This window comes from Tenrec ecaudatus, chromosome 12 (genome assembly GCF_050624435.1).
Source record: "Tenrec ecaudatus isolate mTenEca1 chromosome 12, mTenEca1.hap1, whole genome shotgun sequence".
In the NCBI taxonomy this organism is placed as follows: Eukaryota; Metazoa; Chordata; class Mammalia; order Afrosoricida; family Tenrecidae; genus Tenrec; species Tenrec ecaudatus.
The window spans coordinates 140,052,327-140,077,069 of NC_134541.1; the positions used below are offsets into that span (position 1 = coordinate 140,052,327).

The following is a 24,743-nucleotide window of genomic DNA, read 5'->3' on the forward strand; positions in this document are numbered from 1 at the left end:
GAACTCTGAGTGTCTGCCTCTGCGCTCTCCACAGGATATGGGCATTTCCCGGCGTCTGGGCGTCCTCTAGGGTCGCTCCGCCAGCCAGCTGGTCCAGCCCTAAACTGGGAACCCGGGCTGACTCCTTCTGTACACCTGGCACTTGTGGTCACGCCCCACTCGACGAAACCCCCAATCCCAAGTCCCCTCGGTCTGACTGACGTAGCCTCCTACCAATGAGACTCAGAATTTTGGCTTGAAGCCCCGCCTCCCCGCTGGCCTCGCCCCCGCTTCACTCTGTAAGAAAGCGCCTCGGCCCGGCAGCCCAATGGGGAGCGCGCAGCCCGAGCCCGACGCCCAGGAGCCCGCCCCCGGAGGCCCCGCCTAACCCGGCGGAACTCCGCCCCGGGGGCGGGCGTGCCGCCGCGCTGGGCCGGTGCCTGCCAATTGGAGCGCGCGCTCGGCCCGACTGGCAGCCGCCCGGCCAATGGCGCGCGCCGCCCCGCCGGCGCCCCTCCCTGTCGCCGCGGCCCAGCGCGCCGGGCAGCGGGCGTCGGGCGGCGGCGGTGGCGGCGGCCTGAGCAGACGCCTGGGCCGCGGGCCTCCCCGGCCCGGCCTCGCCGGCGGCTCCATGGCGCGCGGGCCGTAGCGCCATGTCGGCGGTGGTGCGCACGCTGAGCCGCTGCCTGCTGCCGGCCGAGGCGGGCGGCGGGGCCCGCGACGCGGAGCGCGAGGCGCGGAGGCGCAGCCGCGACATCGACGCGCTGCTGGCCCGGGAGCGGCGCGCCGTGCGGCGGCTCGTCAAGATCCTGTTGCTGGGCGCGGGCGAGAGCGGCAAGTCCACCTTCCTCAAGCAGATGCGCATCATCCACGGCCGCGAGTTCGACCAGAAGGCGCTGCTCGAGTTCCGAGACACCATCTTCGACAACATCCTCAAGGTGGGCCGCGCCAGCTCACCTGCCGGCGGGGGCGGGAGCAGGGTCCCCGGGCACGCCCACCTCCACCCACCTCACCTACGGGGGGTGGGGACCTCCCAAGGACGCCCCCTTCCCCCGCACATACCTGACAACAGGTAGGGGGCCGTGATCCTTCCACCCACACACGGCTGTCAGTGCATAGAGGGACCCGGAGTACCCTCGCCTCGCACACCTGCTGGTCCATCTAGCTGCTAGAGGTACACGGGACACCCACATCCTGCACACCTGTGGCCAGGTAGGAAGAAACGTGGTGCCCCGACAGAGCATACCTACCAACCGGTAGATAAGGGCCTGAGGGCAAGCCTCCAAGCTCCCCACTTGCTGTCAGCTGTTGGGGGGGCCTTTATATCCCCACTGGACATACCTGTTGGCAGGTAGGATCCCTCAGGGGCGTTCCATTCCTCCTTTTTTGCCTCTACCCACGGGTCAGTTGTTGGGACAGGTGGGGAACCACAGAGGGTACCCCTTCCATCCTGCATACCTGCCCACAGGTAGGGCAACTCTGGGTATCCCACACCTGTTGATGGATAGACCCCTAGAAGTACCCCTTCCATCCTGCATGTCTGCCAGTAGGTAGAGTATCTCTGGGTATCTCGTACCTGTTGATGGATAGGGGACCTCTCCTCCTCTGATGGCTGTGGGTAGGTGGGACTACAGCTGTCCTGGGTCCTTCCCTCCCCCACCCCCCGACACAGACTGGCCTGGCCCAGAGGCCCCTGCAGCACCCCTGTGGAGACAGTGGTCCCCCAGGATGTGTGCCTCTCACCTGGCCTTCCCCAACGCCCCTCTGCCCCCTGGTCCCTAGAACCTGGGGTTGGTGGGTGTGTGACAGCCATCCAGCTGCAGTGGTGTGCATGTTGAAAAAAGTCCTGGACACTGGGGGCTGGTGTCGGGTGGGGGTGCGCAGTCACTCACAGACACAGGAGAAAACAGCAGCACGGTGGTGGCCTGCTCTGCAGTCCCCTCCCCCATCTGTTCCCATGAGTCTCTAAAGGAGGGCTCCTTTAGGAACCATAGCCAAGGTCAGACCAGCAACTCTGCATCCTCAAGGGCCAGGCCCGCTTTCCTCTGGGCAGCTGGCTGAAAAACAAGCTGGGGGCTCGAATCCCCCAGAGGCGTCGTGAATGTCAGGCCCCGAGCTCTGCCTGGGGACAGTCACAGCCTTGAAGCTCCAAGGAGCAATTGGTCCTCTCTACATGGGCGGGGGGTGGCCATGAGTCAGCATCCGACATCAGTCCCCACTCAGCCCTCCGTGGAGTGAGGACTGCCTCAGTGGGTGTCCGGAGGCAACCGCCCGCCTTTCAGTGAGCAGCCTTAACCACTCCGCCATCAGACCCCCAAACCACCACTGAATGCGCCAGACACCCAGTCCAAGTTCAGATCTCCAAACAGAGCAAACCCACTGCCCCAGAGTAGAGCTGCCCCCAGGAGGAAGTGTCCAGGCTGCTGCTCTCAGGAGTCCCTGTTTGAGTCACTTGATCCCAGGGCATAGAAACCTCGTGTTGCCCCCAGGCCATGTCCCTAAAGGCTGTAGGCACCCTGGCTCCACATCTCCAGCATCAAGGGTGGTGAAGGGTTAAAACCTACTGAGAATCCCCAGTCTTCTCCCCTTTTCTGACATCCTCGTGTTGTCCTGTGTCTCCCCTCTCCCAAGCCATTCTGGGGAGGTTTGCAAATTGCAGGAAATCCAGCAACCAGGAAACTTGCCTGGACACTGGGCTTGATGGTGCCCGAGGGGTTTTAAACTTAGTACACACACACACAGGAAAATGGTGACCGGTGAGTCACCTCCCAAGTCTGAGGAAAATGGTGACTTTGCAGAGACAGGTTGCCCGGACTTGGTTCTGAGATCCTGTGGAGCAGGTTCAAGCCACCACCTTTGGATGGGCACCCCAGAGTTTGACTGTTGGAGCACCCAAACCAGCATGCATCAAGCTCAGCCCACTGCCACCATGAGGCATGCTCTGACTCCAGGCAGCTCAGTCGGACCGCACTGGCCACCCTGCAGGCTTCCACCGGAGCCAGCAGCCTCATCCTTCTCCTAGGGAATGGCTGGTGGGATTGAACCGCCAGCCGTCCAGGCACTGTAGATTTAGGGAAAGAACCCATCCCTGTGTTTCCTTTACTTTAGCCATGAGGATGCCCCAGCTTCTGGAGGGAGCGAGTAGTTTGAGGTGCAGGGACCCCAAGTCCCCGGCTCCAGGCCTTCCTCCTGTGGGGATCCCGAGCAGAAAAGTCATTTTGCTGGGAAAGGCCCCTTCCCACCTCACCACGGGCTCTGTGGCCAGCCTCGGCCTGTCCTTCCTGCACTCCGAAGGCTGGGCGCCAGCGTGAGTCACGGCCTGACTGCAGAAACCCCCTTTCCTTCTGTGCTAAAGGGCAGCCCATTGTCTTCCCAGCCTGGTTCTCTGCACTGCCAAGAAACTTAGTTTTGTCCTCTGTGCCTGCCCCCCCCCCACCCCTCTCAGCCCAACCAGAGAGACCCACTGCGTCAAGTCCATCCCCATTGGTGGGCAGGCCCACCCCACTGGGCTTCCAGACTATCAACCTTTCCAGGGTGGGGGACGGCGAGGAGCTACTGGTTTGAACCACCAACCTTGTGGTTTGATCCCTGCACAGAGCTTGCTGAGCCACCAGCTTTGTAGGGTTTCCGAGGCTGTAGGTCTTTGCAAGAGCAGACAGGTGCTTCTTTCTCCCCAAGGAGTGGCCGGTGGGTTTGCACTGCCGACCTTGTGGGGAACGGCCCAGCGCCTAACCCGCTGCAACACCATGGCGAGAACAGGCTGTTTTTAAAGCCCTTTCAACAATCCATTGCTTACGCAGCCCTTTTCCCGAGCAGGCAGGCCTCGGTCTGCTCAGACCGCCATTGGGAGAAGCGGCCCGCCCCAAGCAAAACAAGACCGTGGGCACCGTTTCCCACCTGCATCTTCTCCCTTCCTGTTTCTGTGTCCCCTGGTGGTCACCCTCCCTGGGCCTCATGCTCCCCACCCTCCACAGATCACCTAGAGTCAGCATCACTTTCTAAACACTGGGAAACCTGAGGGCTCGGGGCCAGGCCTCTGTCGTTATCTCCGCTCTGCTCATCCAGATGAAACTGAGCCTGAGGACCGCCTGCTCAGGTGCCACCTGCCGTGCAGCCGCCATGAGCAGGTACCCGCTCCAGGCCAGGTACCTGCACAGAAGGTGGGCAAGCCAGGAATTCAACCACATCTTTCTCCTCCTACTTTTAACTAAACTGCAGGCCTAGGTCACTTGCTCGTCTAAGCCGGAAGGCAAGGGGGACTCTATGCTTTGTCTGGTTTTCTCCAAGCGATGGGGAGCAGACCTTCTGCCACCCAGGGGCCCCTTGGCTGCCCTTTGACACCTGCTCCCTGTGTCCTCTCCCCCGGCCTGGACCCCAGCACCTGTCCCCGTTTCTATAACGTGAGCACTTGGAGAGCATTGTGCTACTGGGCTCCGCACTGTGCAGTCTTTAGAACGAGCTCTGATTGGGCGTTTTCTCCGTAAAGAGTGACAGTTGTGGAAATTCACGGGGACAGTTTTGTCTTCTGTAGTCACTATGAGTTCTCTTCGCCTCGGTGGCAGTGAGTGTTTGTTCCTTGTGGTTTTGCTCGTCGTTGGGGACTCTTCCAAGCTACAGCCGTGGGGTCCTCAGAGAAGCATTCGTGGTAAGCCAGGTAAGCAGAAGTTCGGTGGTGTGAGCCTTTGCAGCCGGCTGGTCTGTAGCGTGGGCTCGGCACGAGTCGGAATCCATCTGGAGCAAAGCAGCATCCACAGGCCAGGGCGCGTGGATGGTTTGTAGTGTTGCCGTCGTGGGGCCGGCGGGTGTCAGGTTGGTGTCGGTTTTCACTGTTCTGGAAGGAGCACCCTGAGGTTCATCTGCGGTGGCGGCAAGCGTGGTAGCTGCCTGTTCGGTTGGGTGAGAAACTGCCTAACCGCTTCCAGAGTGGCTGTGTCTGTGCTGGGCACTGTCTGACGGGTCTGACTCGCGGGGACCCCACGGACAGCAGAGAAACGTGCCCGGCCCTGCCCGTTCTTCCCGACCAGGGCCACGCCTCAGCCCCTGTGGGAGCCTCAAAGTCCGTCCATCCCGTCGAGGGCCTTCCTCTTGCTGACCCTCCACTCAACCAGCACATCGTCCTTCTCCGCGGACTGGTCTCTCCTGGTAGCAGCCCCCTCCCTCCCGGTCTTGCAGGGTCTCTCTGAGTCAGAGTAGACTTGGTGGCAGTGGGTTGGCTTATCAGCCAACCCTTCCTCTTTGTGTTTTAGGATAAGTCTGTCTATGTCCATAAAAAACCTTGCTGGGGTTTTGCGGGGAATTGCATGAAGTAGCGACATCTTTTCCAAGGCACCTCAGGATGGGTCTCGGGTATCTGTCTGCGTGTCTGAGTATCAGGATGTAGTGATGCTTACCAGCGGCCATGCATGACAGCTGAGTCTCACGTAGGAAACCCTGCCAAACCCCGCACGAGAAGCGCATGTGCACACAGGCACGTGCGGTGCAGTGTCTGTATCCTGGGAGCCCTCTCCTCACCCCCTTTGTTTTGGTACAAATATGAGTAACCACGTCTGGAGAAAACACAGGAAGGGCACCCATGCCCAGAGTCGCCATTAGTGGGAGGAGCCGTGGTGTCCCCATGTGGTCCAGCTTTCGGGCTTTTGTCCTGGAGACGACGGTAGTTTAACAATGTGGGAACGGTTGACCGGTAGGACACAGCGTCTTCAGCATATTTTCTTAAAACCTGGACGCTTGTCTTGTGTTTCTTTCTGATCTTGGTAACTGGAGGAGAGGGGGCATGGGCGCCACCCAGTCCCCTGGCTCTCTTCCCCTTGTCTGATACAGAGTCCTTGGGGGTAGGGAGCGCATCTTCCAGTTCAGGAACTTTCCCGTCCGTGACAGTCCTGAGCCTAAGGCTGGGCAGTGTCACCAGGCAAGGTCGGTCAGGGGGCAGTGGCCCAGCCCCTGGGAGCAGGTCTGGAAGAGCAGCGCCGGGAGATTCCACGTCACGTTCGTACATGACGGGCTTCACAGAAAAGACGCCATTAAAATAACACCCTTAAACAGAACGCACAGAAGACGGTGGGGGCACCGGCAACGGTGTGGAGAGAGAAAGATAAGTGCCCCCGCAGTGCAGCTGACCCCACAGAATGGCTCATTTGTTGGTTTTCCCAGTGGGAGGGTGTCACAGTTCTCAGGAGAGTTGAATGAAAGATCAGTGAAATTTGTCCACAGACTTTTCAAAGTCCCTCCTGGTTACAGAGAGCACCTCCCTTGTTACCACCTCAGAAAGGAGCCCAGCACCAACCCCGCCCCCGCCCCCAGGGCTGCCGGAACCCAGAGGGTCCTGCCGACCCCTCAAAGGCACTAGGTCTCTTGGAACTGGCTCCTTTCGGGTGGCGTCATGCTTGCGGGAGCGGAACCCCAGTGTATCATCCATCTTGATTTCTGCTGCCGTGGGGGACCCCCCCACATTGTACGGACCTTTCCGGGTTCCTGTCCCCACTCCCCACCCACGGGCATCTAAGTCTGATGGGCAGCGCCCTCAGACGTGCCTGGTCCGTCCCTTGGAGCCTACCCCTAGACCATACAACGCATGGGGGTGGTACAAGAATACATGCTAGGGGACACAAGTACATCCTCATGAGGCCACCTTGGGAGCTGGACTGGGCCCAGCCCGTCCTGGAAGCCCATCAGCTGGTACCTGGGTGTCTTCCTGTTGTGGTGTTAGGGGTTCGAGGCCCTGTTGCTCACCTTGCCCGTGTCCAGTGTTCACGGAGCCTGGGGTCTGGCGCTTGGAGAGAGCAGTTGTGCATTAGTGACCTCGCTGCTCGTCTTTCTGGATCCTCCTTCCATGGATTTGGACTCCAGCACCAGTGGAGCCGTTGTGGGGAGTGAGAACTAGTTGTACACGAGTGTGTGTTCTGGCAGGTGGTCTTGCTACATGAGAGACAGGCAGCAGTGTGAACCCACCCCACGCAACAGCAGGAGGACTGGCTTCCCGCTGACTTCAGGTGACAGGAACAGATGGGGCCGTCCTGCCCTGCCCTGCCATGCAGGGTCCCTCTCAGGCAAAATGCCTTTGGGTGCTGTGTTCTGAAGGACGAGGAAGTAGGACAAGGGGGACGGAAGATTGTTTGGGGTAGGGGTGGCCCCAGGCTGTGAGAAAGGGGTGCTCTTTCTGGGGAGGTGGGGTCTGAGCAAAGATGTGGGGGTGCGGCAGGGGCTGCAGTCCCTGGGACCCAGGAGAAGGGTGGATTTGATCTGCTAGCCTCCTGGTTACCAGCACAGTGTGGAGTGTGTGATCCACCCCGCCCCCGTGCTTCCTGGGGTAATAAGCCCATCAGGAGAGGAGTAGGAGCTGTATGGTCAGGGGTAAGGCAAGAAAGGGACCTTTGAACTCTGACCTCCTGTCTAAAGAAGGAAATTCCCTCTGGCCTGTGGCAGCCTTGGTTGAGAACTGGGTTCCAGAGACCTGTGCCGCTAGGACAGTCGGCTGCTCTAGGGCATGCACGATGGCGCCCAGCGAGGAGCCTTATGGGGCAGTGTGTGCCTGGTTACTGACCAGCAGATTTCCACGAGGGGGAGGCTGGTGGTTGGACAAGGCCCAGCGGAACGACGATGGAAACAGCGTCCAGTGAGGGTGGGCAGGCCTGGCGCATGTGGGGTTTGTCTGAGCCCACACGGGGACAACAGCCCTTGAAAACAAGCTCGCCCAGCCTGGCAAAGCTCCCGGAGAGAAGGGAGGGGCTGGAGAAAGCAGGCCACTTCTCCCACGTGAGGCTGGGGGGCAGGGGGTGCTGCCGGAAGCTGGAAGCTCCTTTCTCACAGACGTGATCACAAAAGCTCAGTTTTCAAGGCTCCTGTGAAGAACCATCTGGAATGCTGGCTCCCAGTGGACCACAAACCTTCCCGGCCACTGCTCTGGAGGATGCCGGGTTTCCTTACCAGGGAGAGGCGGTGGCCATGTGGCCGGCCCGACTGTCCCTGCTATGTAGGAAGCTGGAACTCCACCTGGCTCTGCCTGCCTCTGGGCATGCCTTGTCCAGCAAGGTCCCCATAACACTGGGCACCCCGAGAGCAGCACTTGCTCTGTGAACCTGAGCGTGGGGGCCGCGTGGAGGACGACTTGTTCATGGTGAAAACAGACCCGGCACAGCATTCCCCGTGCGTCTCCAAATCATGTCCCTTCCCTGGACAACCTCATCTGAAGCAGCTCTGCTCACACACTCAGGTTCTCAGCCCCCGTCCCTCCCCTCGAGTCGCCTCTGGGACCCAGCTCTCAGCAGGGTTCCTTCAAGACCTGCCCGGACACCCGGCCTGCTGTTCTCACTGGCCAGCCAACCGCTGACCAGTTCAAGGTCTAAACGCTCCTCCGTGGGTCCAGAAAGCCGGTTCCTGGAGGATTGGACACTCTTGTTCCCTTTTTCCACCCCCAACCCCCATTGATGAGGTTCTGCTATAGTATCTTTGATCCAAAGGCTTCCCGGTCAGCATGGGGGGGGGGGACTGGATCTAAGGCACTATCCCTCACGGTGGGCAGAACCCAGTTCCACAGAGGACGGCTCGTCTTGAGTCCAGCAGTGGAGACGGCTCTTGGGTCACAACCCTTCCTGACCGCCCTCTACCCTTACTGAACGTGGACGGTGCCCTCTCAGAAAGAACCTTTTTACCCTGGCTGCCCTCCCACCACCACGCGCCCTGCTGTGCTCTGCAGTTCCTGCCGGTGGGCGTCATTTCCATTCTCTCTGAAATAGGAAAGGGGTGGTTTCTCCAGGAATCTCCAGGCCCATTGGTTGGTCCTTGCTGTCCAGTCTGCCCCTGCGACCGACCGGGCGTGTAACAGCCCGTCTCTGGGCCACCGTCAGGACAGCGGTGCACTCCCGACCACTGTCTTCCTGAGGGCTCCTCCTCTTCTCACCAAACCCCACCACGGTTTCTTCCCTGTGGCCCCCAGAGTATCTGCGCCAGTCCTGCCATCCTCCCAAGGAGCCTTCCTTCTGGCATTGCCTTTCCTCTGCAGCCCGAGATGGAAGGAGACGGGAAGTGGGTGCCTGATCCTGCTCCTAGGCGGGGCTGCCTGGATGCGACCTGCTGACTTTGCGGTTTGCAGCCCAGCCCGCTGTGCCACCAGGACCCCAGACCCGGGATGCCCTTCAGTGGTTTCCAGCAGGAACTTTGATCTCCTGCAGCTCTGCCCTCTGACAGCAGTGATGCCCCTGTCCATCTGTCCGTGTGGCTGACCGCTTGAGCTTGGCTTCAGGGGGCGTTTTCAGTCTCCAGCCTGCTGACTCCCGAGTTCTGCGTCTCCCCAGGGGAATCCACACGGAAGTTGAGTTCCTGTTATTGTTTGACAGTCACAAGTAGCCCCCAGGCAGTGAAAGCGGCCTGGGCACTGTCCACCCACTCCCATGTGCAGACTTGGCCCCTCCTGACCAAGCCCCGAAAAGACTGCCTGTGGGTTTCCCATGGTGTCATCCGTCCAAACCTGTGGGAGCCTAGCCCTAGTGCCAACCCTCTCAAGCCCCCTTGCACCCCAGATTTAGCCGAGAGCGTGGGGGACCCCTCCTTAAGGACTCCACCTGCACGGTCAGCTCATCTTGCTGGCACTGGATCTTGTCCTGGCTCCCCCCTGTACACACTCCTCCCCGGGGACAGTGTCTGTGCCTGTCCTGCTGCAGCTCTTGTTCTCGCTGGCCCTTCCGCCAGAGAAGAGCCCTGGCCGCAAAGGCTTGGTGGGGAGCTGCGTGGTGGGTGTCTTTCCGGAAAGAGCCGCCTCCTGTTCTGTGGGAAAAAAGCTTTGGTTACAAGCACCAAAGGTGGAGGGGCCAGGCCCGTGCCCCGGGGACTCCCCACGCCTCTGACCTGGACGTCCCAAGGCCCTGCCCATCAGCCTCCCAGAGAAGGCAGCAGGCGCCTGTCCCTGCTGCTGGCCGGTGAACGTAAAGAGGCGCATCCTGTTTACTTAGTCGGCAGCGTCTTCCCCCTCCTGGACGCCAGCCAGCGAGGACGACGGGGCCCTCCGCCCAGTGGGATTTCAGGCTTCCTTGGGCCTTACATGGTCATCCAGCCAGGTGGACAGTCAAAGCCAGAGGCTTCTGTGGGCAGCCTGTTTCCACCCCAGGAGAAGCCAGCCTGCCACGCACACAGGAGTAACAGGGTGTACCAGGGAGTGCTGTGGCAAGGAGTGGCTGCTCTCGAGATTGACTGACAGATCCCCCACCCCACAATCTAAGAACAGGATCTGCCATTTTTCTTATTTTGGTGTTAGGGTGGGTGGTGGAGTCTCCATCCGATAAAGCCAAAACATGCCCCAAATCCCTGTGAGTAGTATTCGGTGCACGGCACTTTGAGGAGGACTTGGAATTGCTGGAGTTAGAAATTATCGTTAAAAATGTGTCCTGAGTTTGCTGTCTGGATCGTTACATTGTCTCGAGATGAAGTCACTGTGCGTATTTCAGTGAGATACATGTTACAGAAGCAAAAGCAGCACTGTGACCCGAAGAGAGTGAGTCATTCTGAGAAGGAAGGAGGCCTGAGGACTTGTCGCCAGTTGTGTGTGAATAGCTAGGTCTGCAAGCCCCCTGGCTTCCGTGTGTCCGAGGGAGAGAGGAAACCAAGCATTGAAACTACCTGCCTGTCAGAGGCATGCTTGATTTTTACAACACTGCCCAAAAGCCTATTGCCCTGGAGTCTCAGGTCTGCTGGTGAGCCTGCAGGGAACCACCCGCCACACCATTGCTCCCCGGCAGTACTGGGGAGGAGGTGTTGAGCCCCAGGCCTGCTCCTCCTGCATGCAAGGGCACAGTGCAGTGACCTTCGTCCTGCAGAAGCCCTGTCCACACCAAGAGCTCCCCTCAAGGGAGCAAAAGGAGGAGAGAGAGCTGCCACTGATGTGAAGCAGATGCCCCCAAAGCCCCAGACGTCCCTGGCATTCTGCTCTGGAAGTTGGGGGGGACAGTCGGCAGCAAGAAGCTTAGTAGCTTTTAAGAGAGAGAGAGGGGCTTTGTCTGCTTCTTTCCCCTGCCTGCAGAGAGAGGAAGGGAACAAGACAGAGAATGGCACCCCGCAGCAGAGGGAGTTCCGCCCACATCCTGGGAGCAATCGGCAGCCGGCTCTGCATGTCCAGGCCAGCTCCCACTCGCCTGCCTGCCAGGGTAGGGGGCATGGCAGAGAGGCTGCTTTGGGGCAGGCCCACTGGTTTGTTTGGTTTGAAACCTAGACCTGTGTTAAGCGCAGGAGCGAGCAGAGGTCTGGTTGGCACCATGTGGAAAACCAGATGAGCTTCTGAATCTACTTTAAGGAGCCCTGGTGGCACAGTGGTTATGTGCCAACCAGTAGGCTGGAGGTTCAAACCTACCCGCTGCTCCAAGGGAGACAGGTGAGGCAGTCCACTCCCATAAAGGTCCACTAGCCTCAGGAATCCATGGGCTACTTTCTACTCAGGGGTCACTTCTGCAGAGCTGACCTGAGGGGCTGTGGCTGGACCTCATTGTGAACCAGGCTGTGGACCAATGAGGGGGGGGGGGGGCATGGACACCCATCGGTGCAGACTAGGCTGCGGACCCACCCAGATTCCAGGGAGCAAGCCATCACAGAGAGCCTTGATGACTGCCAGTCGCCACTGCTTGAGGCTGTGGCCCTGGGCCTGGCTCTCTGGGCAGACCTCACTCCCTCCTGCTGCCCTTCCCTCGGTCTCCCTCCAGCAGCCCTCCCTCTTCTTCCCACCTGATTCTTAACTCGGTTTGTCACATCTTGTCTTGGGGATGGTCTCTCTTGGGTCTCTAGAGCCGCTGAAACAAGCACCCTGACTTGCGGCTTTGACAGACAGGAGGCTGCAGGTCTGAACCCACAGAGGTTTTCTCCCTGAGAGGCTCCTGGGTCCAGGAGGTTCTCAATGCAGGGACCCAGGGTTCAAAGGACATGGTTCTCCCAGCTCGTCTACCTTGGCAGGCGTAGGGTGCTCTCTCTCTGCTCCACAGACAGCGAAGGCTGTGCCAGGCAGAGAGACATAGTGGCACAGCAGCTAAGTATCTGGGTGCTAACTGAAAGGGCAGCAGCACTAGCTGCTTGCTCCAAAGGAGAGATGTACTAGCCTCCTGCTCCCAGGCAGTTCTCTCTGTCCTGCAGGTCCCGTGAGTCAGAATCCAGTTAATGGCTGTGGTTTGAGGTGTTGTTCGTGGCTGTATACTATTCCTTTCTCCTAATAAACGTCTATCCCCGGAGCGAAGACGCCCTCACTGTGTGGGGCACACCAACAGCCGCAGACCTGGTCACCTGTGGGTGCTGGTGTAGTGTGCTCCATGCTTCCCCCCCCCTTGCTCTGAGTTTAGGGGCATCTTGGGGACACAGTCACAGCCTCTGTCTGTCCCTTTCCTCCGCAGGGCTCACGGGTCCTGGTGGACGCCCGGGACAAGCTGGGCATCCCGTGGCAGCACTCGGAGAACGAGAAACATGGAATGTTCCTGATGGCCTTTGAGAACAGGGCGGGGCTGCCGCTAGAGCCTGCCACCTTCCAGCTGTACGTGCCGGCACTCTGCGCCCTGTGGAGCGACTCGGGCATCCAGGAGGCCTTCCAGCGCAGGAGCGAGTTCCAGCTGGTGAGCACCCGCCGTGGCCCCCTCCACACGCACACGTGCACTCGCACACACTTCCCCTCTCCGAAGAAGGGAAGCCACCAGGAAGACAGCTGCACCCGTGTCCCCTCAGCTGGGGCCGCTGGGCAGTCCAGGAGCACCATGGGCAGCTGTCCTTTGGGTGAGAGGCTTGAAGCCTGGCTTCAGGGCACCAGCTTAATGTCCTCAAGGTGTCACCTGGGAAGAGCTCTCAGGAGGTTTGGAGGGGAGCTCTGCCTTGGGGAGCACAGGCAGCAGGTCAGAGGGCCTTTGAGCAGGGGAGCGAGTAAAACACCCAGTCCTTCATGGTGACCCTGTGGGGCAGAGAGGATCTGCTCCTGGGAGTCCGAGGCTGGGCCCTTCCCGGAAGCCAGCCACCTCGGTTCTGATTTCTGTAGTTGTTGGAGAAGTTCTTTCGCAGGCTCCCTGGATGTGGACAAGTGTCCTTTTGTCACTGGACCTCAGGTTGCCAGTGCCTCGCTGCCCCAGCTCCTCTTATTAGTGCCACGCTGCTCTGGTGCCTCATTGCCCTGGCTCCTCTGATTGGTGCCTCTCTGCCCCGGCTCCTCTAGTGCCTCATCATCCAGAGAAGTCTCTTCTCTCGGCCAGTACCAGGGACCAATGGTTCCTCCATCTCTCGGGTGAAAGCATGTCCTTTTGGAAGCAGTGTAGAGCCCCAGGAGATGATGGAGGTAACGGAGAGAAGGGTCCCTGGCCACTCTTCCAGGGCTAGTATGTAATGTCCACACCAAGGACCGGCCACCCTGCTGCCCAGGGAAAGAAGCATCCCGTGCCCACCGAGGTCTCACGAGAGGCTGGACCAGGACAGCTGAGATGCCAGTGAACTAGGGGACCCTCTCCCGCTCTGATGTGTACAGTATGCCCCCTGTACCAGGTCCTCCCTCACAGTGTGCCTCGTGTCGGCCACCCCACTCCGGTCAAGTCCCATTTGATACCAGAGCTCGGAGGCCATGGGCAGGAGTCCCGAGCTTGTCGGGTCCTGGCCCAGCTCCAGAGCAGGCAGCCCTGTCCATTCCACCAGCAAGTCATTGGACTCACAGGAACCTGCAGACAGCAGAGGCCCACAAGGCCTCTGAGAATGCTGATCTTCACTCACCCGAGCAGATGGCCTCCTGTCTCGGGGCGACTGGGGGTTTAAAGGGCCAGTCTTAGATCCCAGCCCAGTGCTTAACTCACTGCAGATTCAGGGCCCCTTGGGACGGGGGAGGGACTCTGAATTGCCCCTGGTGTGGCTCTGCCCAAGAACCCAGATGCAGGAAGTGAGGCCAGGGCTATTCTTGGGCCTAGAGCTGACCCTCAGTTCCTGCTTCTGCGCCGGCCTTTCTCCCTACTTCCTGTCTTCCTGCTCGAAGACCAGCGATGCCGACTTAGGCAGCCGAACACAACCCTGTAGGAAATACTGGGAAGCTGGGCCCTGGGGTTCAAGCAGTTACATGACATCTGCTAGCTGCTGCCGGATGCCATCGAGGGGACCCCATGTAACAGAATCAGCCTGCCTGGGGGGCTCCGGTCACCAGGTCTCTCTTCCCACTTCACCACGACCTGAGAGGTCAGCTATCTGACCCCACTGGCGGCTCCGAGGGAGAAAAGACCTGGCCATCCCCTCCCATATAGATGGCCACCTCAGGGCTCCACAGAATGATGATGGGGCACAGACAGCCTTTGTGGGGTGGGATGTTGGCCATGCCTGGGGGAGGAGTGTTGTGGTGTGTGTTTCCCCAGACTGCCCGTACAGGTGCTGTGGTGGTGGTGGTGGTGGTGGTGGTGGTGGTGGTGGTGGTGGTGGTGGTGGTGGTGGTGGTGGTGGTGGTGATGGTGGTGATGGTGATGGTGGTGGTGGTGCGAATTCACAGCAGTAGAATGGAAACCTGCCCAGTCCTGCCCCTCCTGTGTTTAGTCACTGTGGCGGCCCCTCTATCCACTCTCTCCTGAGGCCCTTGCCTTCCTAAGCACGATGTCCTCCAGGGACTGAGTCCCCTTCCTCTCGTGCCCCAAGTACTTGAGACAAAGTCTGGCTGGGCCCAGCTCTGAGCTTCCTGGCTGGGCATCATCCAGGTGTCACGGCAGGTTAGTCACATGCCTTCCCTGTGAGGGAAGGAGGGTGTGGCTTGCTTAGCAGACAAGCGTGGCGTGGCCACTTGTGAGCCAGGCAGCCCGCCCCCGTGGCCTGAGCCCTCTGTCTGGTGGCGGGGGTGCTGTCCTAGCTCTGGAGCCGAGGTTTCTTCGTGAAGCACCTCTTCATTGGTCAGACCTGCTGAAACAGCACCCGCTCCAGCCAGCTCATGGCCACCTGAGCTTCAAGATCCAAGACATGTGACCAACCCTCAGTTCACGCCACGCCACACCATGCCCCACCCAAGAAACACTGGGCACATTTCTCTGTCTGATCGGGTGGATAAACGTGTGCTCTCAGAAGCCCCGTATTAATACCTTTCAAATGTCCCCTTGCCCCTCTGTCGGCGGGCAGCAGCCAGCATCCTGCTGACCCTCTTCCTGAGTGAGGCCCCAGCAGTGGCCCAAGCTGGGTTCCACACTCCGTAGGCACTTCCACAAAGAGCGAGCACCCCTGTGGGGAGAGGGCCTGCCCCTCCAAGGAAGGGTTAGGGTGTTCGCCCTGCACCTGCCCCAAGGTCGGGGACACAGGGACACTCAGCTCCTGGCGCAGTGCTGTGCCCTCAGCTGCTCTACAAGCGGACTCGACGGCAACGATTTCACAAGGAGCTCCGTGACTGGTGCAGCGGTTAAAGGGCTCAGCTGTGCACCTAAAGTTCTCCAGTTCAAACCCACCATCCGCGCCCCGGGGCACGGAGAGGCCATCTGCTTCCATCAAGGTCTGGACTCAGGAAGCCCACGGAGTTTGAGTTGGAGCCAGTTCCCAGTGGGGCGAAGTCATTGGGAAGCGTTATGAGCCGGCCCTGTCTGCCAGGCGACTCGAGTGGGCAGGGCTGGTGATCAGCCACTGTGCAGCGGCAGGTTTGCTTTAAGCAGCAAAGGTTCATGCAGAGCCGAGTCTCCCATGCTCAGTCATGCCCTGGTGGCGCAGGGGGCTGCTCACCGGAAGGTCGGCGGTTCGAACACGCCTGAGTTCCCCTGGAGAAAGAGGCTGCCTGCAGAAGACCCCAGGGAGCCGGCTAGCTCTGTTCGAGGGTTGCTGTGAGCCAGAGACCACTCAGCAACTTCCTTGTAGTGTCTGCCTGGCGCGTCGTGCATGGTGACCACAGGTGCCAGCAGGGCCCTGCTACCGGGTACCCTGCCCGGCGCCCGGCCCCTTCAGGCAGGGCCTCTCAGCCTTGCTCCCTGGCCCAAAAGACCCTGAAAGGACCATTTGTAGCCGAGCTTGGGTCCCAGGGCCCCATGGGGCGGCCCTGTGGCTGGGCCAAGGCATCCAGCAGACAGCGGCCAGGACTCCTCTGGTCCCCGTGCCTAGCAGGGCAGCCCAGGCAGGAACAGAGCTCCTGTGTCTGGTGCCTTGGGGACCACGTCCCTCTCAATGAATCACCTTTGGTGTTTGTCATGGGTCCCCTGCCCCCCCCGCCCAGACCTCGGTCAGCGGAGTGCTAGCAGGGCTCACCCCTGGCTTCTGAGGCTGCCGTCGGCCCCTGCCAGACATCACAAGGCACTGCTGGCTGGCATCTTCTAGAACAGTCTACAGTGTTTGTGTTCGGGGGGAGTGTGGGGCGGTCGCCTGGCCCGAGGCTGCGTCACCATCAGCATGACATGGACAGAGACCACCCAGGTTCTCTGAGGTGAGGGCTCTTGGCCAGTCCCGCAGGGGTGTCTGGGCCCCTCCTCCCGGCCTGCCAGGCCCTCTGCCTGGTTCTCTGGCCCCTCTGGGATCCCTGGCATACTGCCCGGGGAGGGGGGAGGCGCCTAGAGAGACGTCAGGCAGTGCTCTTTCTCAGGGAGCTCCCCTCGGTAGGGGTCCACACAACTGGACCCAGGGCTGCCGGGAAGGGCTGGTTGTGGAGTGTGGCGGCAATGTCCCTTGGACCCACGTCCATGGCCTTGGCCATATTTATGCTCCCTGCCGGCCAGGAGGGACTGACCCCGAGGCTGTGTGCGTTTCATCGAACCAAGGGCATCTGCTTGGAGCCCTGTGCTCACTCAGAGGACGCTGGGGGCCAAGATGGCGGAGGGGGTGTGGGGGAGTCTGTGTAGAAGCCTGTCGAGGATGGTGGCCGCCTGACTGCCCTGCCCGGTGTGAGCAGTGTCCATCCTGCTGCGAGATCAGGAAGTCGTGTAGGCACTAACCCAGAACCCAGCACTGCCCCAAGCGAGACCACCACCGGCCCCGCCCTGGGAGGAAGATGCCAGTCAGAAGGGCCCCTGCCCAGGAAAGCTGGCGATGAGATGAGGCGAGGAGGCTTCTCTGGGTTGCATCTCCACACAAAGCCGTGCTCCTGGAACCTTCCCCACAAGAGCAGGCCTCGGAGTCCCCTGAGGAAGATCTGAGAAGGGCTAAACTTAGCTGCCAGACTGGGGGAGGGGCCAGGAAGGCTTAAAGGGGCAGCGCCTGCTCCTGTCCTCTCAACAGGCAGTGTGTCTAGCCCCGGGACCCAAGGCAATGGCCACAGACAGAGGGCAGACATGCCTCTACCCCACATGTCCCTCCGTCCCCTCTCGGGTCCTGCCTGGCCTCTCCACTTCTGCGGCTGGGCTGGTTCAGTGCCTCTTCACCGGGCCACTCACGGGGAAACTGAGGGAAGTCACAGGTCACGTTTCAGGCAACAACTGGGGGGTCAAGCAGTTTCCCCTCGGGGCTGTCGATGTCCAAAGGGCACCCTGCCCCAGAGCGCTCAGCTGGACTTGCTGTGTGGGTTGTGCTGCTGCTGCGCTCTGATGTCACGGCTACCCCCGGAGTCCAGGAGGTTCTCTGTGCAGGGACCTCCTGTGAGATACCCCTCCCTCCTGGGTCTGAGCTGGCTCCTGTCACGCCCAGCAGGACGACCCCACAGGGACCCCTGTGAACTATCTCTCACCACGGAGCCCTTTACCCAGACCCGCCAGGGAAGGCCGTTTGCTGGGTGCTGCAGAGCTCTGACTGGAGGAGCCTGGGGAGTCATTCGCTGCCTGTGCACCCTCACCGGCCCAAGTCTGCCCCTGGCGAGGCGCTGCTCGCTGTGACCAGCTGCCTCAGCTACGGGCGAGATCCGTCCTCGTGCCCAACAGTGAAACCTCGTGGAGTTGGGGGGGGGGGGTGTCAGTCAAACTGTCCATTGAGCAGGCTCGCCCCTCCCGTTCTTTAACTGTGGTGTTTGTGGAATTAGTGTTTCATCCTGAGCAGCTGTTGCCCTGCTTCCCGTGATCTGTCCAGTCGGGTTTTGATCCTGAGAGTCAGTAGAGGAGGAGGGACCTCATCTGGCAGCCACCATGAGCTGTGAGGACAGCGCAGGACTGGTGCGCGTCCTCACCGGCACACAGTGGCTGCATGCGGAGCCCATGCGCCCGACAGCACCTGCTGCTGCAGGGCTGCTTCATGCCTGTAAATCTGATGTGTGAGATGCCAGGGGCCTCAGCCCACGGAGTTTTTCTCTGGGGCCTTGCTATGCCTGGGAGGGGCTCGAGATGATACTGCCCCACTGCCTTATAGGGGACACTTGGGAGTCCACAGGCTCCCCGGTAGGCCATCCTCTCAGGTGCAGAAACCCCAAAGGTTTTCTCTCCAGGGCTCACCTCACAGTTGTCCTCTGGAGGCTTGACAGCCATGCAAGGTCAGCAGTTCAAAGCCACCAGCTGCTCCAGGGGAGGAAGACAAGACTGTCTCCTCCCATAGAGAGTGCAGTCTCAGAATCACTCAGGCAGGTGTGCCCTGTCCTGCACGGTCACACGCTCTGGTCGGCACCCACTCCACAGCAGACGGGGCTGTTGTTTCTGCAGCACCGGAACTTCCTGCCCTCCCTTCCCCTCTTGCCCTCACCTGCCCCAGGTGGCTCCTTTTACGGACTGTGGTACCACTTGCCTGCTTCCTTCCTTCTGCACTGGGCCCCGGCCCAGGATGAGACTCTAGAAAGTGCCCACATAGAGGCCTCCAGGGCTGCCCACAGGGCTGCTGGGGGACCTGGTGAGCCATCCAGCAGGGTCCTGCTCAGAGTGCTGACCATGGCTTAAAACAGTGCTCCCTCCCCGCCAAGCCAGGCTTGAGTGCAGTTGCCCACAGTCCTAACAGGGACAGAGTGCGGCCACGTGGTCAGCACTTTAACGTGCTGGGTTCGAATCCCAGCCAACGTTTGCGATTTGGATGACTTCGCTCTCCTCTTTGTCCGTGATGTTACTTCTTTTTCATACTTATATTGGCATGTGGTTCACATACAGTTCAAAAGTTCCGTTACGTCGAGGCAGTGATCATCACAGTCAGATTCAGAACCTTTTCTTCTTTCTTGTCCTCATCGCTGTTAACACCCCCTGGCCCCCAGTCTCCCCCACCACACCCCCAAGGAACCACCAATCCAGTTATGGACTTGACACAAAACCGAGAATGTGTGTGCATGTCTGGTTCATGGGGTTGAGGTTGGTGCTTTCCTCCTGCTTGTGTTCTAACGTGGTGGTGTGTCTCAGCCACAGTCCAGGAGGGGAGCGCCTTCCAAAGGGACAGCTTCACCGGCACCCACAGCTACCCCAGCAGAGGAGCTGGGGGCTGGCTCACAGGGTTGGGGTCGTGCAAGTGGTGACTCAGCCACGAGCCGAAGGTATCCTCACCTGCCAGCCCACCACCCTGACTGGACGCACGCCAGCTTCGGTGGTGGACAGGCGCCTCTGGGGAGACCATGTCAGGACTCCAACAGCTCACTCCCTTGCTGAGCTGAGTGAGTACTGGGCCCCACTGAGGGGGCAGGTGGGACAGAAGTGATGTGAATACACTTGACAAATCCGACAGCCAACGTAAAGGAGACGAGATCGAGCCTTGAGACAATGCCAGACGAGACCATCTTCAAGGCTGGGGCCTGGTGGTGGGTTCTTAGCCAGGGCCTAGCTGAGGTGTCCTCAGAGCAGAACCAGACTCAGTGCCCGCAGGTGACCTCTGAGGGCAAAAGACCAGAGAGGTCAACTTGACAGTTCGCTCTGCCGGAGACCCTTTCATGGTTAGGTGCCGTCCTGAGGGTGCCAACAGGCAGACTGCCCTCCCTGCACCTGCACGGTCCCCACCAGCACTGTTGCTGCAGGTGGGGCCACGGTGCCTGCCCGGCTCCTCCTGGAGGAGTGCCTTGAGTTGGTCCTCAAGAGACCACAGCCGGTGAGGTGTGCGTGTGTGTGCACGGAAGCGGGCAAGTGCCAGGCCCTGGGGTCCATGGTGCTTCTCTCGACTGGCAGTGTGGCCGGCCGCTGGCAGAAGTCCAAGAACTAGAGTTTGACAAGCCAGACACAGGATGGAGAAACCACAAAAAGCAACAAGCTTTTCTCTGGAAACTTCCTTTCAACTAACTGTATCGGGGCCAGGACCCGAGTCAGAGACCCCCGCCCTCACCTCCTTACACCTGGTGGGCTGCCCACGGCATCACAGAGACTGCTGCCTTGTGTCGGCAGCAGGCACCTTCACAGGGAGTCCAGGCTGGTCTGCTCACACAAGGAGCTTCCTCTTTGTCCGGGAGCCCTTGGCGTGCCGGTCCCAGACGAGCATAGGGAGCCCTCTCCCGGGTGCAGGATGATGCTGGCCCTAGACAGTCTGGGCCTGCGTCAGAGCGCGAGGGAAAGACGTGAGACCCCGTGAGGATGCCAGCGCAGGGTATGCTCACCGCAGGGCAACCACAAACCCTCCATTTGAGAAAATGCCGGGTCTGTGACACGCAATGGAACCCAGCACCCACTCTGGGAAGACACTGTCTTGCTAGCTGGACACCCTGTGTCCAACCCCTCTGCCACATGACAGCTAAGCAAAGCTTCTCTGGGTGAAGTGCACACTGGGCCTCAGCATCTCCCCAGGAGAGGGCTCACTCCCAGTGGCCAGGACACTGACCGTGCCTTCCTGTGCCAGGTGACAGAGCCACTGGTGGAGACAGACAGGAGTGGCCTCTGGTGGCCTCGGGAGAGGCAGTAGGCCGGGGAGGAGGGGATAGCTGCTCGCAACGCTGCTCGCCAAAGGGCCCTGGTGGTGCTTGAGGTTCGGCGCCAGGCTGCTGACCTCAAGGCTCTGACTGGACCCTCTGTCGGGTCACTGAGTCAGAATCCACAGTGCTCTTGGGTTTGGTTTGACTTTGGCCAGAGCCTGGGCCAAACTCCGCTCCAGACCCGTCCCCCGCCCCCGGGGCTGGGGCCTGGAACAGAGGAGCCCTCCCTCTGCAAGCAGGGGCAGCCTGGCCCTGAGGTGGCCGGCACCCAGAACAGCTATAGGCCCCCCATTGGGGCTGCACCTAGACGAAGAGCGGCCGCCTCACCCGTGGTTTTCATGTTCTAATCTTCACGACGCATATGCACCCCAAGCCCACGAGCCCTGCCTCACAGAGGGAGAGGTGGGTGGTCTTGACACTGCCCGACTCATAAGATTCCAGACCCTCCTGCGAATGGGGACGGCGGGTCTAGGCAGTCGTTTGGTGAGGGTCAACCCCTCTTCTCCCGCGCTTGGCAGGGCATGGCCCATGGGCAAGTTTTCGTTTCCTTTCTGGGTCCTCGCAGGCTACGGCGAGGCTCCTGGGTGAGGACTGGGCCCTGACCCTGTTTCCTCTCCTCTCTGCGACAGGGCGAGTCCGTGAAGTACTTCCTGGATAACTTGGACCGCATCGGCCAGCTGGTGAGTGGGGACACCACGTCTCGGGCAGGGCCTCCGTGTCATGTCACCGGCTTCCTGCAGCACTCGGGGTGCTGTGTGCCCTACTCCGGAGCCTCCGGGGTGCCACGACCTCACCACCTTCCGTGGCGTGGCAGAGCTTCTGTTCCACTCCTCAGCCTCGCAGCAGGCTTGTGGGAAAGTGCCCCTGTGGGTGGGGGAAAGGCTGGAGGTTCCCTCGAGGAGATGGTGGGGCTCTCGCGGGACCTGCGTGCTGCCGCGTGCCTGCTTAGTCTAGCGTTTCCCAGTGTGGGCGACCCCGGAGTGCCGGAATGATGGGGCAGGTGCTAAGGAAGCAAGCCCTGCGCTTGCCCCTTGCCCCTGGACAATAGGCTGCAGGCCGGGTGGTGCTTGCCAAGGCCAAGAGGCCGCCGAGCTGTTCTTTTCCCTGCACAGGTGTGGGTGCGGGGCGGTCGTCCATGTCAGCCGCTGGAGTTAGCTCTCGCCCCCAGGTCAAGTTGGGGGCGGGGGGCTGCTGGTCCTCTGTTGTGTTCAACCTGTCTCGCGTGTAACGCACCCACACACACCCCTCTCCTTTTTCCCGCCCGGGTCAGAACTACCTCCCCAGCAAGCAGGACATCCTGCTGGCCCGCAAAGCCACCAAGGGCATCGTGGAGCACGACTTCGTCCTCAAGAAGATCCCCTTCAAGATGGTAGACGTGGGCGGGCAGCGCTCCCAGCGGCAGAAGTGGTTCCAGTGCTTCGACGGCATCACGTCCATCCTGTTCATGGCATCATCCAGTGAGTACGACCAGGTGCTGGTGGAGGACCGGCGCACCAACCGGCTGGCCGAGTCCATGAACATTTTCGAGACCATCGTCAACAACAAGCTCTTCGTCAACGTCTCCATCATCCTCTTCCTCAACAAGACGGACCTGCTGGTGGAGAAGGTGCGGCGCGTCAGCATCCAGAAGCATTTCCCCGACTTCCGGGGCGACCCCCACCGGCTGGACGACGTGCAGCGCTTCCTGGTGCAGAGCTTCGACCGCAAGCGGCGCAACCGCAGCAAGCCGCTCTTCCACCACTTCACCACGGCCATCGACACGGAGAACATCCGCTTTGTCTTCCACGCCGTGAAGGACACGGTCCTGCAGGAGAACCTCAGGGACATCATGCTGCAGTGAAGGCCCGAGGGCCACCACCTCGGGAGCCTGCACACCAGTGGCCTTCCACACCCGCCCCCCCCACCCCCACCCAGAGGGTGCCTTTCACAGCAGTGCCAATTTCCCCACAGCCAGGCAGCCTCGTTCCCGGTGCCCCTGCGCTGCGGACGTGCGCTCCCCCCACCCCCACTCTGTGGCCTTGCAGGCAGTGTCCTGCCTCATGTGCACCTCACCCCCATGGTAGGGGCGTTCACCTCGGGCTCCCTGGACACCTCGCCCAGGACCCCTCAGGTGGGGGCCGGCTCAGCTCTGCTACCAGCCGACCTGGGCCGCAGTGGCCAAGGACGCGGGATAGGAGGACCACAGAGGTCAGCCAGCCAGGGTCCCACTGTCTGGCGCACGCAGCATTCCCACCAAGTCTCCATCTAGTGTCACTACTGAAAGCCGGCCCCGCTGCTGGGGGCCTACTCCTGTGAGTCTCTCAAGGGCTTTCTCAGCAACCCCCAATTGTAACACCAGGGCCCACCCAAGGCTGGTGTTGGGAGGCGGGGGGAGTGGCCTGTGGGTCAGCATCGGGCTGCCCACCACAGGCAGTTGGTCCTCGGGAGAAAGACGAGGCTGTCTGTCCCCGTGACGAGTCACAGCATGGGAAACCCCAGGGGCAGTTCTCTCCTGCCCTGTGGGTCACTAGGTGCTGGCCTGGTTATGGGGACGTGAGTGGCACTGTCACGGTGCCTCTGTTCATGCAGGGCAGCCTCCGTGTTTGGGGCGGTGGACAAACACAGTATGTGGCTGTTGGAAGGGGCAGGGCCAGGTGGCAACCCCAGCTGGTGGTGCCTGCTAATGCCCAGCACATTTCCCGCTCAGTGGACAGGGTTCAGAGGCCACAGGCCTGCCTGCACCCCCTCAGCCAGCCAGCACCCCACCTCCTGGCAGACAAGCCAGAAACAGGCATGTGTGCGCATGGGGTTGGGTGGACGTGTTCAGCTGGTCATCCCAGGCAAGGCAGAACAGAGGAGGGCCGGCCCAGGGATGGCTCCCTGCACTCCATCCTGTCTGAGCATCCCCACTGTGCGTGCCCCTGACCCACGGCCGCGCACAGCCCCCCAGGCGAGCCAGCCCCGTCTCAGGAGCCTTAGGCCTTCGTCTGATGGGGACTTTTAGTTTCACTGTTGCTCTCGCCCCGACGTCTTCTCCTAATTGTTTCTGGGGCGTCGGAGAGGCAGGAGGCCACCTGTACCTCGTCGACAATTGCAAACAGACAATTGTAACAATAAAGGTCTCGAAGCCTGTGCCTTCCTCCTCCTCCAGTTGCCCCCACAGCCCGGCTGTGCCCCGTTTCTCAGGGGAGTTCAGCTCCGAGTCTCTGCTCGTGTTCAGAGATCACTCACACGCCTACCCTCCTCTGTCCGCCTCTCCTCACAGCTTTGATAAAGAAGAAAAATCCAGTCCGGTGAGGTCATTCCAAGGCAAAACCACTGTGACCTGAGGCCCCAGAGGCAGGCAGGCAGGTGTGATGGGAGAGGTGAAGGTGTGCAGGACACCCTGTCCCTGTCGGGAACACCCTGAGCCACCCCACCTCAAGGCCTGGGAGTGGACATTCCACCCCCCTGCCTCGGGGCAGGGACTGGATACATGTAGATACAAACCTCATCTGTCTGCCCGAAAGAGGATTGGCCACTCAGTCGAAGGCCAAGAGTAAGCGTACACCCCCGCCCTGTACGCAGTGTCAGTGGATGTCCTGGCCCAGGTCCCAGACCCGTCCGAAGTGAGCGGAGCCCTGGGAGGCTGGCTGAAAGGCCATGTGGAGCCAGTAGGCGTTATGTGTGAGAGAGACCATTTGCAGCATCAGGCCCGGCAGGGCAGCTGCCCCCATCCCACAGGACCACCGAGCAGATGGGGCCCGAGGGCAGTGGGGTGGTTGCGATGGGAGTACTTTAACTCAAGAGCCCTCTGCTGCTCACAGGAAGGTCGGTGGTTCAGATCCACCAGCTGCACTGAGGGAGGACAATGAGGCTGTCTGCTCCTAGAGAGATGGCAGCCCTGCCCTGTGGGTGACCAGGCATCCATCGCCTCATCAACAGCGTAAAGCCCAGCCTGGTGCTGAGGGAAGGCAGTGGGGGCGGGGAGCGGTTCTGAGTGGAAGCTTCCAGAATGCAGTGCCTCGCACATACTGGGCACAAACCCACAGAAATGCTCCATAAGAAGGCCCTGTCACCCTTGGGTGAGTTCAGTGTGGCAGGGACTTGCCACAAAATGAGGGAACTATTGTGTGAGAACCGAGCTGCCCCC

The 24,743-nt window shown here is 60.6% G+C and overlaps 1 protein-coding gene across 1 annotated transcript; it reads left to right on the forward strand.

Annotated features, from left to right (window-relative positions):
• The first annotated feature begins 520 nt into the window (after positions 1-520).
• GNA12 (G protein subunit alpha 12) lies at positions 521-23,743 on the forward strand. Its single transcript, XM_075527604.1, has 4 exons — positions 521-917; positions 12,339-12,554; positions 21,262-21,312; positions 21,903-23,743. Exons 1-4 carry the CDS (start codon positions 633-635, stop codon positions 22,470-22,472), a joined length of 1,122 nt encoding a protein of 373 aa, XP_075383719.1. The 5' UTR covers positions 521-632; the 3' UTR covers positions 22,473-23,743.
• Positions 23,744-24,743: the final 1,000 nt, after the last annotated feature.